Here is a 15,602-nt window from a genome sequence, read left to right on the forward strand (position 1 = left end):
TGGAAGGAGAGCAGTTGCTGCCACAGCACGCTATGTCCTTGGCCATTGGGGCAGCGAAGGATCTGAGACCCCTGGGAAGAGATGGAGTAAGGGGGTTCTGGAGGGCAGATGGCAAGTGAGAAGGGGAGGTGACATGTTGGGGTGCAGAGAGCGGTTTTCCTGATGCTTCTGGGGCACGTCTGAAATGAGGTGCTTCCTTTCCTCCCAGCCATATTTCAGCTTGCGAAGCCCATTATCCCAGTCAATCGGCCTGCCAAACCTTTAATTACTTATTTAAAAATGACAGGTGCGCAGCCAATTCTGGCCCCTGCCCACCTCGTGACGGGGTTAGTTCGGGGCTGGGTGGGATGCTGATGGGTAACCACCCAGCATATTGTATACGCACCCCCCCCCCCCCCCCCCCCCCCCCCCGCCCTGCAGTGACAGCATGCCTGGTAGGAAAAGTAAAATCCAGCTCATTGGGCGGGATTCTCCCAGCCCTAGGCCGGAGAATCCCCGCGACTGGGCCACGCTGCCCCAACGCTGGCACGCGATGGAGAACGGAGACCCCGGGGGGAGGGAGGGGTGGCCTCCGATGTGACCTGGCCCGCGATCGGGGCCCACCAATCGTTGGGCCGGCCTCTCTGGCTGGGGGCCTCCTTTCCTACGCGCCGGCCCCTGTAGTCCTGCGCCATGTTGCGTCGGGGCCGGCGCGTTGAAGGAGGCCACTGCGCATGTGCGCGTTGGTGTCGGCGCCACTGCGCATGCGCGGATCCTGCGGCGCACAGTTTGCGCCGGGATCGGCAGCTGGAGCAGCGTGAACCACTCCAGCTCCATGCTGGCCCCCTGTGGGGGCCAGACTTAGTCCTGGCAGCGGCCCGTTCACCCCATTGTAAAACACGACGGCGTTTACGATGGCGTGGACACTCTGCCGCGGGACTGGAGAATCCCGCCCATTGTGTGCGGAATTAGCCCACCATTGAAGTTAAACTGGGCATATTTGTAAACTCTTTGATGAACAAGGGTGTAACATTAGCAATTCTCCAGCCCTCTGGCACCACCCCTGATTCCAACAAAGACTTGGAAAATTATGGCAACTGGCTCCATAATCTCCACTCTCACTTCCCTCATTATTAATTGGATGTATGGGTGGAGGGGGGTAGTGAAGGCCCAGGGGAGGTGAGCAGTGGGGGGGAGGAGAGATTGGGGTCTCAGGGGATGGGTCAGGTCGGAGAAGGAAATCTGGAGTCACCAGGATAGAGATGGAGGCTCCCCATGCACGATATCTTGCATCCCTCTTCCTGCCTGGGATCTAACATTGTTTAATCTTGGATTTCCCTCCCTGGGCTATCATCCGCCTGCCAACCTAATGATCGAGGCTGGGCGGGAAAAGGCCCTGGAGTGGCCACTGAAGGACCTTAACTGGGGCGAGGGTGGGTTTCCCATCTGAGGTCATCTCTGCCCAGGGGTAAAAAAGCAACCCGGTCGGGGAGGGTGTGATCCCGGTTGGGAACCCCATCCGTGCAGCTTCACGTGCCCCCCTCCCCCAATCATTCTCCCCCCTCCCCTCACCACGGCCTCAGAATCTGTTGGGGGGGAGGGGTGGGGGGCGTAAAATTTCTGGCTTTGAGAGTTGAGAGAAATCAGAGTTGGTCTCAGAGTAAAGTAGGTCAAGGTGGGGGGGGGGGGGGGGGGGGGGGGGATTGAATTGCGATGTACAAAAATCACAAAGGGTTTTGATACAGTAAATAAATTGAGATTTCCAGTGATGGGAGGTTCAGTGAGCAGAGGACAGAGATTTTGGTGTCTGACAAGAGAATCGGCGGGGAACAGAAGTGAAAAAACAAGCACAGGAACAATGGGACGAATGGCCTCTTGCTGTGCTGTATCATTCTTGTGGAACTAGAACATAGAACATAGAACAGTACAGCACAGAACAGGCCCTTCGGCCCTCGATGCTGTGCCGAGCAATGATCACCCTACTCAAACCCACGTATCCACCCTATACCCGTTACCCAACAACCCCCCCGGCTTGGCTCACTGTCTGTGCGGGGTCTGCACGTTCCACCCGTTTCCTCCGGGTGCTCCGGTTTCCTCCCACAGTCCAAAGATGTGCGGGTTAGGTGGATTGGCCATGCTAAATTGCCCGTAGTGTCCTAAAAAGTAAGGTTAAAGGGGGGGGGGGTTGTTGGGTTATGGGTATAGTGTGGCTACATGGGTTTGAGTAGGGTGATCATTGCTCGGCACAACATCGAGGGCCGAAGGGCCTGTTCTGTGCTGTACTGTTCTATGTTCTATCTTTGGAATGTGGGAGGAAACCCACACACACACGGGGAGGACGTGCAGACTCCGCACAGACAGTGACCCAGCCAGGAACTACATCCCTAAATATCAGCGGCAAAGTGTCAAATCCTCCCATTGCTGAGAAAACATCCAAAAGGAGTTTCATGTTGAGACTAAGTTCTAAGGTACATCTTCACTGGGTAATCTCAATTGCAAGCCCCGAGTCTTCTGCGATTCAGAGTCATTCGCTTCCTGCCCAATATTCAGTTGCACGGTTGCCACAGAGAATCCTTCTTCTGTACAGCAACTGCTGGGAACTGTCATGTTTTCCACGTGATTCTCTTCTCTTCACCAGGCCAGACTGAATAAATATTGGGCCTCCCACTCTCCAACCTGCTCATTGACAGGGAATGTGTACATGAACAATTCACACAGCAGTGATTGGCAACCTTGGCTGGTGGGTGGGCGCATGAGGGCCCTCCTTCACCTGAAGTGGGCCTCAAGATTGAAATCACCCATAGAATTCCTACGGCGCAGACGGTTAAAATGACGATCCTCCTGAGATTCCTGTTCGTATTCCAGTGTCTCCCCATTTTCATGCCGCGGTCCTTTTTTAAGAAGGTCAATAAAATGATTATGGGATTTGTGTGGGCGGGAAAGTCCCCCGCGGGTGAAGAGGGTGATGTTCGAGAGGAACTGAGGGGACGGGGGGCTGGCACTGCCAAACCTCAGTAATTACTACTGGGCGGCCAACATGGCTATGGTAAGGAAGTGGATGGTGGGTGTGAGGTGGGTTTGGGGACGAATGGAGGGCGCTTCGTACAGGGGCACCAGTTTGGCAGCCCTGGTTACAGCGCCCCTGCCGCCGGCACGATACTCCACCAGCATTATAGTGGTGGCGACTTTGCGGATCTGGGGTCAATGGAGAAGGCATGTGGGGGAAGTGAGAGCATCAGGTTGGTCCCCAATTTGTGACAATCACCGGTTTGCCCCGGGGAACATGGACGGTGGGTTCCGAACATGGCGGAGGGCTGGGATTGAGAGGATGGGGGATCTGTTCTTGGAAGGGAGCTTCCCGAGCGTGAGGGCGCCAGGGGAGAAATTTGGGCCGGCGAGAGGGAATGATTTCAGGTACTTGCAGGTGCGGGACTTTCTACGCAGACAGAATCCATCCTTCCCACGCCTGCCACTCAGGGGGATCCAGGACAGGGTAGTGTGTCCAGTGGATGGGTGGGGAGGGGAGGGTCTCAGAAATATACAAAGAACTTATGGGAACGGAGGAGTCGCAGACCGAGGAGCTGAAGCTTAAGTGGGAAGAGGAGCTCGGGGGTGAGATAGAAGAGGGCTTATGGGCGGAGGCGTTGAGTAGGGTAAACGCGACCGCAACATGCGCCCGGCTCAGCCTGATTCAATTCAAGGTCGTCCACCGGGCCCACATGACAGTGGCCCGGATGAGTAAATTCTTTGGACTGGAGGACAGGTGCGCCAGATGTTCGGGAGGACCAGTGAACCATGTCCACATGTTCTGGCCAAAACTCAGGGGGTACTGGCAGGGATTCGCGGATGTTATGTCCCGGGTACTGAAAACAAGGACGGTGATGAGTCCTGAGGTGCAATTTGTGAGGTGTCGGAGGGCCCGGGAGTCCAGGGGGAGAGAGAGGCCTTTGCTTCCCTGGTAGCCCAGCGACAAATTCTGCTGGCATGGAGGGACTCAAAGCCCCCGAGGTCGGAGGCCTGGCTATCGGATATGGCGAGCTTTCTTGGTCTCGAGAAAATTAAGTTCACCCTGAGAGGGTCACTGTCAGGGTTTGCCTGGAGATGGCAACCATTTATCGACTTCTTCGCGGTAAATTAATCGTCAGCAGGGGGAGGAGCGGGACTTAGGGCAACATAGATTAGGGGGGTAGTTGGGCAGGTCCTTGTCAGAGGGGAGTTGGCTTTTGCACTATGTTGATTGTTCTTTGCACACTGTTTTGTATTGTTATTGTTCATTATGCCAAAATGCCTCAATAAAATTGTTTATCAAAAAAGAATTCCTGTAGCGCAGGAGGCCATTCGGCCCATCGAGTCTGCACCGACCCTCTGAAAGAGCACCGTACCCAGGCTCACTCCCCCATCCTATCCCCGTAACCCCACCTAAAGTGCACATCTTTGGACACTAAGGGGTAATTTAGCACGGCCAATCCATCTAACCTGCACTTCCCTGTAAGAACACTATTCACGACGCCTTATGCTGCTCTTGTTTGACCCCTTGTTCCGCACTGTAACCAATCGCTATTTGTCGATGCACCATTTGTCAATGTTCTCTGTCGATGATTCTTTTGTCTACTCTGTACGTACTGGGTACGTTCCCTTGGCCGCAGAAAAATACTTTTCACTGTACTTCGGTACATGTGACAATAAATCAATCAATCAACCCTGGCACTCCCGCTCGAACCTGGGCAACCTCGCACTACCAGCCTGGCATCATGGGACCACCATCCAGGTATCCTGGCAGTGCCCGGGGTGACACTGCCAGGCTGGGAAGGGGCACAGCCATGGTTCCAGGCTGCCAGTGCCAGGGGCGCGGTTGGCACGGCCAGGCTAGGGAGTGGCACTGCCACATTCCAGTCTGGCAGAGCCAAGGGGCATGGGATCAAGCTGCCTGTGCCAGGGGTCTGGCCTTTGGGTGCCTTACTCAGAAGAGGTTGAGGGAGTGGGGGCTGGAGGACCATGGGAGAGGTAAGTTAGGTGAATGGAGTGGGGGGGGGGGGGGGGGGGGGGGGGGGGGGGGGGGGGGGGGGGGGGGGGGGGGGGGGGGGGGGGGGGGGGGCGGGGTCCGGAGGCCGCGGTGGGCTCGCTGAAGGTGGTCAAAACATTGGGGCTGCCTTTCAAAATGGCGCCCGATTCGCGAGTCCCCCCCCCGCGCTGGCGAGCTGAGCGTGTCAGTACAGGAAAATACTAAAGTACGGACTTGACGGGGCTTTCTCCTCCGACGCCCCAAAAATGTCTGCCTGCCATTGAATAGCGGGTTCTTTCTCGATGGCTGCAGCGCTGAGAAACACCCGCTCGGCCAGCCCCCAAACTGGACGTAGGAATCTTTTTATTAATTCGGGCTCGTTAGAACATAGAACATAGAACAGTACAGCACAGAACAGGCCCTTCGGCCCTCAATGTTGTGCCGAGCCATGATCACCCTACTCAAACCCACGTATCCACCCTATACCCGTAACCCAACAACCCCCCCCTTAACCTTACTTTTATTAGCACACTACGGGCAATTTAGCAAAAATTGTGAGCAACCAGCAAACACCTCACCTCACTCGCCCTCGCTTTACGTGTGAATCACTTCAGTCAAACCGACACAGATAGAAATCAGCAGAAAGTGGACAAGGGTCAACCAAATGTGCCGTGGGCCACACCCGGAACCAAGATGGGCTGCATGTGGCCCCCTAACCGCAGGTCAGCCAAACTAGTTCACAGCATAGAACAGTGAGATCGAATGTATTACTTTTTTTTTAACACAAGCGAGTTTAAAACCTGCGTACTCTTTTTATATCGTGAAATGCTTGGGAAAGTAAAGCCATTGTCCTTGGAGCTCACTGCCAACACTGATGTCGTCCCAGGGCCCAGCTAGCCAGCCAGGTGACTGGTCTCCATCCCGGTCACTACCCCGCTCCCCATTTACCCACTGTCCCTGGCTCACAAAGGGGAGAACTTGCCTGGTTGGCGTGGTACTGGTTAAGCCAGCGCTCGATGTGCATTGCATACCATCCAGGAACGAGACACCGGTTCCGGAGAGCTCTCAGCTTCGGCATCACGTCTGCTCTGGCAGTGATCACCTCATAGAAACTGTACTTCAGGGCCACAGGGTCATCGTGAGCTCGCTGGTGCTGCAGAAGGCACAAAAAAAAATATTTATCCCCAAATAAAAGAGGGGAAAATCCTCTCTTGTCTCTGTTTAGGTAGTGCTATGCGGTAAATTAGGAGAATGCATCGAATAAAGTAGAACCCATTCCATTTCCTTCAGGTCTCAGCTCGACACCCACTAGTAGTAGAGGTGTCTGGCCCATAGTTAAAATGTTAGGGAGTGTTGGAGAACTATTCATCACAGAGAACGCCGCAGCGAACACTCTCACCCAGCATCTCCCTGCCCACACTATCTTCACAACCACGGGAGTGTTCACAATGCCCTCCGTGCCAATCCAAGTGACACGGATTGTTTACGCTGAACTGTAGCCCGTGTTTTGCAGTGTGAAGAAAAAAATGAAATGAAAATGGCTTATTGTCACGAGCAGGCTTCAAATGAAGTTACTGGGAAAAGCCCCTAGTCGCCACATTCCGGCACCTGTCCGGGGAGGCTGGTACGGGAATTGAACCGTGCTGCTGGCCTGCCTGGGTCTGCTTTAAAAGCCAGCGATTTAGCCCAGTGTGCTAAGCCAGCCCCTGGTTTGAAATGAGTGTGCCCACACTCATTCCAAACCGAACCCTCGCAGGCGGCTGGCAGAAGTGAATTCCACCGTGCCACTTTCCAAGGCCAAAGGTCCCCTGGTACCTCCCTTCCCTAAATCAACTTTCCCATCACTCGCCCATCCAATCAGATCCTGAATTATGACACGGGACAGGATTTGGGTTTTTGGGTTGGGGCGGCGCAGTGTACAAATGTCCTGCGTTAGAATGGGAGTCTGGTTAGCGCTGCTGCATCACAGCGCCAGGGACCCGGGTTCGATTCCGGCCTCGGGTGACTGTCTGTGCAGGGTCTGCACGTTCTCCCCGTGTGTGCGTGGGTTTCCTCCGGGTGCTCCGGTTTCCTCCCACAGGCCAAAGATGTGCAGGTTAGGTGGATTGGCCGTGCTAAAATTGCCCCTTAGGGTCGAAAAGGTGAGGTGGGGTTACGGGGATAGGGCGGGGTGAGTGGGCCTGGGTGGGGTGCGCTTTCAGAGGGTCGGTGCAGACTAGATGGGCTGAATGGCCTGCTCAGCACCGTAGGGATTCTATGAAACACACCCACCAAGTTGCCTGCTGGCCGTTGATTGGCAGTGACGCCCAGAACCCATAAAGGAAAGCCATTAATTATGCTTAATTGGCTACTGCTTGAGGGCAGGTAACCCTCCGGTTGGCAATCCCACCTCACGGGGCAGGATGGTGCCAGCGGGTTGGAATTTCTCACCCACTCGCCTCCGCACCCACCCAGGCATCGCGGCAAAAATCCCGCCCAAGGTGTCTGCCTCAATCAGTTTGCCCCCCTTTCCAAACGCTTTTCCCGGGTGGTTTGAACCATAAATCCTCCCGACTCGCTCCGAGTATTTTTTAGTGTTGGCTTTTCAAGGTTTATGTTCAGCTATTGTGCAGTAGGAGGGGCCGGGCAGCGGGCACCTGGTACCAGGAGTAGGCTCGATCAGCAGGGCTGATGAGGATGGTGATGATTTTCGCCTTCGGAAGCAGAGCGGCTGCCCGCTTCGGCGTCGCTTCGGAATCAAAGTAATTTGCGCTCTTCTCAAAGAGAAAGTCCGAGCTGGTGTTGGAAGGAACAGGGAAGAAATCCATATACCTGAATGGAGGGAAAACATAGAAATTAGTCATATTATTGTTATTTTTAATTAATTTACGGGATGTGGGTGTCGCTGGTTCGGCCAGCATTTATTGCCCATCCCTAGTTGACCGTTATAAGGTGGTGGTGAGCTGCCTTCTTGAACTGCTGCAGTCCCAGAGGTGTAGGTACACCCACTGTGCTGTTAGGGAGGGAGTTCCAGGATTTTGCCCCAGTGACAGTGAAGGAATGGGCGATATATTTCCAAGTCAGGGGGGTGAGCGACTTGGAGGAGAACCTCCAGGTGGTGGGGATCCCAGGTATCTGCTGCTCTTATCCTTCTAGATGGTAGCGATCGTGGGTTTGGAAGGTGCTCCATCAGGAACCTTGGTGAGTTGCTGCAGTGCATCCTGTAGATGGTACAGACGGCTGCCATTGTCCGTCGGTGGTGGAGGGAGTGAATGTTTGTGGAAGGGGGAGCAATCAAGCGGGGCTGCTTTGTCCTGGATGGTGTTGAGCTTCTTGAGTGTTGTTGGAGCTGCACTCACCCAGGCAAGTGGAGGGTATTCCATTACACTCCTGACGTGTGCTTTGTAGATGGTGGACAGCTTTGGAGCAGTGCACACAGCTTGCTGTGGGTTGACACTCTACTAATCTAAGTGTGCTAACTACAACTAACTGGACCCAGACTAGCCCTGAGCATGTGTAGAAGGTGCTAACTAATATATACACCCTGACTGTCACTACAGTTGTCACCAGTGGAAAGAGGCAAAGTGCTGATGCCTCGTGTGTTTTATAGTGGGAAACCCCCTCTAGTGTTCTGCCTGGTGATTGGCTGTGTTCTGTCCTGTGTGTTGATTGGCTGTACTGGGGTGTCTATCACTGCCTGTCTGTATCTCATTATGTGCATGAGTGCATATCATGACACACCTCACCAAGGCGTCTTCGACTATACCTTCCAAACCCACGACCACTGCCATCTAGGGGCTGGTTTAGCACACTGGGCTAAATCGTTGGCTTTCAAAGCAGACCAAGCAGGCCAGCAGCACGGTTCGATTCCCGTACCAGCCTCCCCGAACAGGCGCCGGAATGTGGCGACTAGGGGCTTTTCACAGTAACTTCACTGAAGCCTACTCGTGACAATAAGCAATTTTCATTTCATTTCATTATCATCTAGAAGGACAAGGGCAGCAGAGACATGGGAATCCCACCACCTGGAGGTTCCCTTCCAACTCACTCACCACCCTGGTTTGGAAATATATCGGCCGTTCCTTCACTGTCGCTGGGGCAAAATCCTGGAACTCCCTCCCTAACAGCACTGTGGGCGCACCTACACCACAGGAACTGCAGCGGTTCAAGAAGGCAGCTCACCACCACCTTCACAAAGGCATTTAGGGATGGCCAAGCGGGGCACATATCCCAATAGCAAACAAATAAAAATCTGGGGTAGGCTCACACGATTAATAATTTGCAGCAATGCAGTGCATAGAAACATCCCAAACTGTTTCACAATTAAGGTGGGACACAGAGCTGGAAGGAATTAATTAGATCGGATGAAATTGCTCAGAGCAATGAGTTTTCTTTCGAAAATTGGGGAGGTTTGCATTGAGCTCCACCAGAAGGCGAGAACTGAATGCTCTGCCATTGATGTTTCGAGTGGGCGGGGGTGATGAGGACAAGAACGACAGAACATCAACAACGTTGTCTCCATATTGATTGATTCAGCGATCTGGACACCTTCAGGTCCCTTTTGGTCAGTGCAACACAATAGTTTCTTCTTAATTTAGAGTACCCAATTCATTTTTTCCAATCAAGGGGCAATTTAGCGTGGCCAATCCACCTAGCCAGCACATCTTTGGGTTGTGGGGGTGAAAGCCACGCAAACACGGGGAGAATGTGCAAACTCCACACGGACAGTGACCCAGAGGCGGGATCGAAACTGGGACCTCGGCGCCCTGAGGCAGCAGGGCTAACCCACTGCGCCACCGTGCTGCCCCAGTGCAACACAATGGTGTCCAGCAGGCCCACCCAATACACCGTGCAGTTGTTCGTCAAAGAGGGTTGGCAGCCTGGTCCAGAGCTCACTGCACTGGAACAGGAAAGGTCCATGTAGTCTTTGGAGCTCATTCAGCCACTTTGATAGCCATTGCCGTAATTCTTTATCTGCCCTTTCTTATATTTTCCTTAATCCCCTTAATTTTTTTAAAAATAAATTTAGATTACCCAATTATTTTTTCCAATTAAGGGGCAGTTTAGCATGGCCAATCCACCTATCCTGCACATCTTTTGGATTGTGGGGGCGAAACCCACGCAGACACGGGGGAATGTGCAAACTCCACACGGACAGTGACCCCAGGGCCGGGATTCGAACCCGGGTCCTCAGCGCCATAGGCAACAATGCTAACCACTGTGCCACCGTGCTGCCCTTAATCCCCTTATTTAACAGGTTGGTGTGTTTCTCCCTTTTGAACATCTATGGCCTTCTAGATTTGTATTCTCTACAGATTCTCAACCATTCTTAATGTGAGGAAATGCTTCTGGATTTTTTTTCCCCCTTTAGCTCGGCTTGCATTCCAGGAAAGCATTCCAAAATACACATCCAGTCATGCTCAACTCGAGAAGTCACAGAGCTTTCCAGCACACATAGAGGTCCTTCGGCCCATCGTGTCTGTACTAGCCACCAAGCACCTATCTATCCTAATCCCATTTTCCAGCACTCGGTCCGGAGCCTTGTCAAGTTTTTTTAAACTGAAGACAAGGTTATACTTCCCGTCCCAGCGTTGACTGCGGAGGGGAGTACAAGCCACTCTCCTGCGGTAGGCAAGGGCACAGTGCCGGTTGCCTAGATGGTCGGTTCCTTACCAGTCAATGCCCTTGTGGTAGTTCGGCCCGTTAAAGAACTGCAACTCCTCAAAGCTGTCTGGGTTTGGAGAGTTGCTGGTGACGTCCGGGTGCATAGTGAGGAAAAGGTAAAGAGCTGTGGTACCTGGAGAGGGGGTGTGGGGAGAGAGAGAACGAGAGAGAGAGAGAGAGAGATTGCTTTTACCTACAGTTGCATTACGGTGCAGCTTTATGCAAACGTGTAACTAAATGGGGGTGGTTGTAATTCAAAGCACGGTTCCCACGTCTCCTCAGCCACTTTTATTACAGCCAAGCAAAATACTCGGAGCGAAGGCCAATGAATCGCCACCCACGTATACACACTCTCAGTAAAATGCGAGCTCTCTGTGTAACTCTGCCTGAAGAGCAGACACCACAGCCTCTGCCCTCTCCCTGACCTCCTGTGTGTTTCCTGAATTTGTTTTTCTTTTCAAACTTCCAGCAAACGCGTTCCCTGTTTTTTTTGCTCACGTTGCAGGTTTGAAGGGCGCAGGCCATTGGTCTCGAGCCAGCAGAGTTAATGGGGTGGGGTTGAAGTGGAGATCGGATCGCTGGTCCTGAACACTGGGGTATTCAGAGAGTGGCCATTTTCTGTCCAACGGATGTTACCTCGCCGTGCTCTAGGTTTATTTCCCTTTCTTTAAATAAATTTAGGGTGCCCAATTCATTTTTTTTCAAATTAAGGGGCAATTTAGCGCGGCCAATCCACCCGCCCTTGCACATGTTTGGGTTGTGGGGGCGAAACCCACGCAAACACAGGGAGAATGTGCAAACTCCACATGGACAGTGACCCAGAGTCGGGATCGAACTGGGACCTCGGTGCTGTGAGGCAGCAGTGCTAATCACTGTGCCACCGTGCTGCCCTTCCCTGCTCTAGGTTAAGGCCCACATTGGAGAAGATGGTCCTCAGGGCTAATCCATGAGGAGGGCATCAGTAAACACCTCAGCTACTCTTCCTTAGCAGGTGGCTCCGACTTAGAAGGAGCTCCCCCGGGGCAGAAGGTAAAGGGTGGACTGACAGCTCTGACCGTTTACGCTTCGGCATTTTCACAATAAGCTGTTTTCAGAATTGTACTTTGCCGTTACAGAGTGGGGGTTGGGGTAGCAGTTCTAACCCCCAGGAACTGGAGGGCAGAGAGCAGAGGGGCTTAGAAATGAGATGCCCACCTCTACCTGACATCCCAACAGAGATGGGATGGTGCCTCTGTCAGCAGCCCGCCAGCCAGTCTCGCAGCCTGGCCGGCAACAGGTAGACTATGAGGTCAGGGAAAATGAAAAGGAGTTCTGCTGGTGATGAGATATTACGGGCGGGATTCTCCCGCCTCCCAGCTGCGTGTTCCCAGGCGGTGGAATTCTCTGCTTCCGCCCCTGTCAAAGAGAATTCCCATTGAAGCCACTGCGCATCGCTATGATACCAGTGGGATTAGCTAAATCCCTGTCCAGCCTTACTCTGTCTTAACTGTGCAAATTCCCCAGCCCGGATTACACCTTCTGTTCCTCCAATACTGGTCTGTCATGTAACCCATCCCCTTCCCCTGCTCCCTATGCCCCCCCCCCCCCCCCAACCGACTCCACTGTGATTTGTAGCCTTTAAGGGGCTTGTTTAGCACAGTGGACTAAATAGCTAGCTTGCAATGCAGAACAAGGCCAGCAGCGCGGGTTCAATTCCTGTACCGGCCTCCCCGAACAGGTGCCGGAATGTGGTGACTAGGGCCTTTTCACAGTAACTTCATTGAAGCCGACTTGTGACAATAAGTGATTATTATTATTATTATCTTTGACCACCTTGGTCCCACACTTGTATTCACTCACTCCCTCCAAAAGCCTCATTAACACTCACCTCAGCCTGGCCACCTCTCTAAACCTGCACTTCTGCTCAGGAATGAATCTAAGCTGTGAAGCCGGGGGACATGTTGCACGTTTCCCGTCATTGACGGGAAGGTATTTCCACTTGCGACATTCTTAATTACGTACAGGGTGTGCGGACTGGGCGATGGAGCCCTCCCCAATTCGCAAATTCCCATTCATTCAAATTAAAAGATAAAAGAAAATCACAGGCTGAGGAGATGTAATTTTGTGACTTGTTAATTCCAGTAACTGTCGAGGCTGGAATTCCACAAACAGCTGGGAAAGGGAGGAATACACATTTCCGGAGCGGTAAGGCCCAGTTTTAACTTTTGTTAATAAATGCACAGATCCTGGTCGGGAAATCCAGCTGCTGGCGGCTATCCCCAAGGCTCGATTCTGCACTGTCGTATTTTAGCCAAGTCAAACTCCAAGAGGGAAACACCCCAATTATTGGCTAGTGGCAAAGAGCAACAACTACTGAAGAAAGAGGATAAGATTCCCCAATAATCTGGGTAAAGGCTCAAAGTACAACAGTTTGATTCCCAGTTCCTGCTGAGTTGACACAACTTGGCTGGGGCGGCCACGAGGTAGGGGAGAAGCGTTTAACCACATCGAGAGTTTCCTTGCTGGTCACTATCAAGCAATCACTGGTGGAAGGTCCGCACGCATTGGTCTCTTGATATATATTCCATGGTACTTCCACACTCACTGTCCAATCTCAGTCTAGAGCAGCAACTCTCACTGTGGGGGGGAAACATTTGATGTTTCTGTTCATTCACACTCACCAATCATAGAATATCATGGAATTTACAGTGCAGAAGGAGGCCATTCGGCCCATCGAGTCTGCACCGGCACCTTACCTAAGCCCACACCTCCACACTATCCCCACAACCCTGTAACCCCATCTAACCTAAGGGCAATTTAGCACGGCCAATCCACCTAACCTGCACATCTTTGGACTGTGGGAGGAAACCGGAGCACCCGGAGGAAACGGGTGGAACGTGCAGACCCCGCACAGACAGTGAGCCAAGCAGGAATCGAACCAGGGACCCTGGTGCTGTGAAGCTATAGTGCAAACCACTGTGCTACCGTGCTGTCCTTGTTGGACTGGGATCGGTCTCTTCTCTCTCAGGCAGTCCCCCGGGATTGAGTGTGACTGGCTTCCACCTCAGTGGGTTCTGAGATGGTTGATTTGCCACATGTGGGGCAGGTGGTGTTTGAAGGGTTAAGTCGGTGGGTTGTTCGGAGGTTGCACATTCCCAACCAAGTCCTTCGATGTGCTTGGCCCCTTCTCTTTTAAAAAAATTTTAGAGTACCCAATTATTTTTTTCCCAATATTAGGGGCAATTTAGCGTGGCCAATCCACCTAACCTGCACACCTTTGGGTTGTGGGGGTGAAACCCACGCAGACACGGGGAGAAAGTGCAAACTCCGCACGGACAGTGACCCAGGGCTGGGATTCGAACCCGGGTCCTCAGCGCCACAGTCCCAGTGCTAACCACTGCGCCACATGCCATCCCTGCTTGGTCCTTTCCTGAATGAGCCTTTCCCATTTTAGTCGGTCAGAAGCCAGGATCAACCCACGAGTTGGTGGGGGATATTTGACCGTTTCCAGGATGCTCTTAATAAGAACATAAGAACGAGGAGCAGGAGTCGGCCGTCTGGCCCCTCGAGCCTGCTCCGCCATTCATTAAGGTCATGGCTGATCTTTTGTGGACTCAGCTCCACTTTCCGGCCCGAACACCATAACCCTTAATCCCTTTATTCTTCAAAAAACTACCTATCTTTATCTTAAAAACCTCAACTGATTCACTGGGCAGGGAATTCCATAGATTCACAACCCTTTGGGTGAAGAAGTTCCTCCTAAACTCAGTCCTAAATCTACTTCCCCTTATTTTGAGGCTATGCCCCTTAGTTCTGCTTTCACCCACCAGTGGAAACAACCTGCCCGCATCTATCCTATCTATTCCCTTCATAATTTTATATGTTTCTATAAGATCCCCCCTCATCCTTCTAAATTCCAACGAGTACAGTCCCAGTCTACTCAACCTCTCCTTGTAATCCAACCCCTTCAGCTCTGGGATTAACCTCTTGAGGACATTGCTATGTTTCTGCTGTTCTCCTGGGAATCTTCTGCCGAGGTTGAGTTCTGAGTGGAGCAGTTCCATCGCGTTTGGGGTCAGGCACACAATCGGCATGACCCGTGCGGCGGAGCTGGTTTCGAATGGTTCGCTCGTCGTTGGGATTTGTAATTCTGAGCTCCATCTTGAGCTGGGTGCCGAGGGTGTGCAGTGAAGCAGGTCAAGTCGGCACGACATGGGCAATGTCACTCATTGGCACCGTAACGTCTGTGAATCTCTGAGCTGCAGGGCGTGCCTGGAGATGCCCCCGGGGAGCGCTGGGGAACCTTCCCCCCACCCCCCCCCCACTGCCACCTGCCCTTCCCGGAATTCCCAGCTAAGGATTGCACGGCCATTTCCCAGGAATTTCAAAGTTCCCACGAGCAATTGCCCTACACTTGGCACCACCTGATAATGTGACTTAAATTGCAAAATTTGGTTACTTCGGACTGTGTTTCAGCAATAGTGACCCAGAAAATGTTAGAATTTATATCATAGAATCCCTGCTGAGCAGGAGGAGGCCGTTCGGTCCACCGAGTCTGCATCGGCCCTTCGAAAGAACATTCTATCGAGGTACACTCCCCCGTCCTATCCCCATTACCCTGCACACCCACCATAACCAATCCAGCTAACTTGCAAAGCTTTGGGCTGTGGGAGGAAACCGAAGCACCCGGGGGAAACCCACGCAGACGTGAGTAGAATGAGCAAACTCCACACAGACAGTTCACTTCTAACTTTGGGTAACTGTAGCAGTGACCCACCCCAATATGTTGCCCACCCCCACGGGATTCCTCCCCACTTCCTGCCCACCACAGGATGCCCCCAGCTAAAGTTCCCTCCCCCCCACCCATCTGATACCCTAAACCCTCATGGCACTCCCAACCGCACCCATACCCCAAAGTACATCTTCACACGCCAACCCCTCACGATACCCCCCAGGTATCCTACTGACTGCCCACCAAATTCCCTGACCCACTGTGGCA

At 52.8% G+C, this 15,602-nt stretch overlaps 1 protein-coding gene across 4 annotated transcripts in view; it reads right to left on the reverse strand.

The window, feature by feature from the left end:
- The window catches only part of ndst1b (N-deacetylase/N-sulfotransferase (heparan glucosaminyl) 1b), a 266,179-nt gene that overhangs the window by 22,407 nt on the left and 228,170 nt on the right, over positions 1 to 15,602 (reverse strand). For all 4 annotated transcript variants that reach the window (XM_038796232.1, XM_038796233.1, XM_038796234.1 and 1 more), the window contains 3 exons: positions 10,634 to 10,757; positions 7,618 to 7,792; positions 5,964 to 6,134 (listed from right to left, as the gene is read on the reverse strand). In XM_038796232.1, the coding sequence (XP_038652160.1) occupies positions 5,964 to 6,134; positions 7,618 to 7,792; positions 10,634 to 10,757 (470 nt within the window). The remainder of the gene's footprint in view (positions 1 to 5,963; positions 6,135 to 7,617; positions 7,793 to 10,633; positions 10,758 to 15,602) is intronic.

This window comes from Scyliorhinus canicula, chromosome 4 (genome assembly GCF_902713615.1).
Source record: "Scyliorhinus canicula chromosome 4, sScyCan1.1, whole genome shotgun sequence".
Lineage (NCBI taxonomy): Eukaryota > Metazoa > Chordata > Chondrichthyes > Carcharhiniformes > Scyliorhinidae > Scyliorhinus > Scyliorhinus canicula.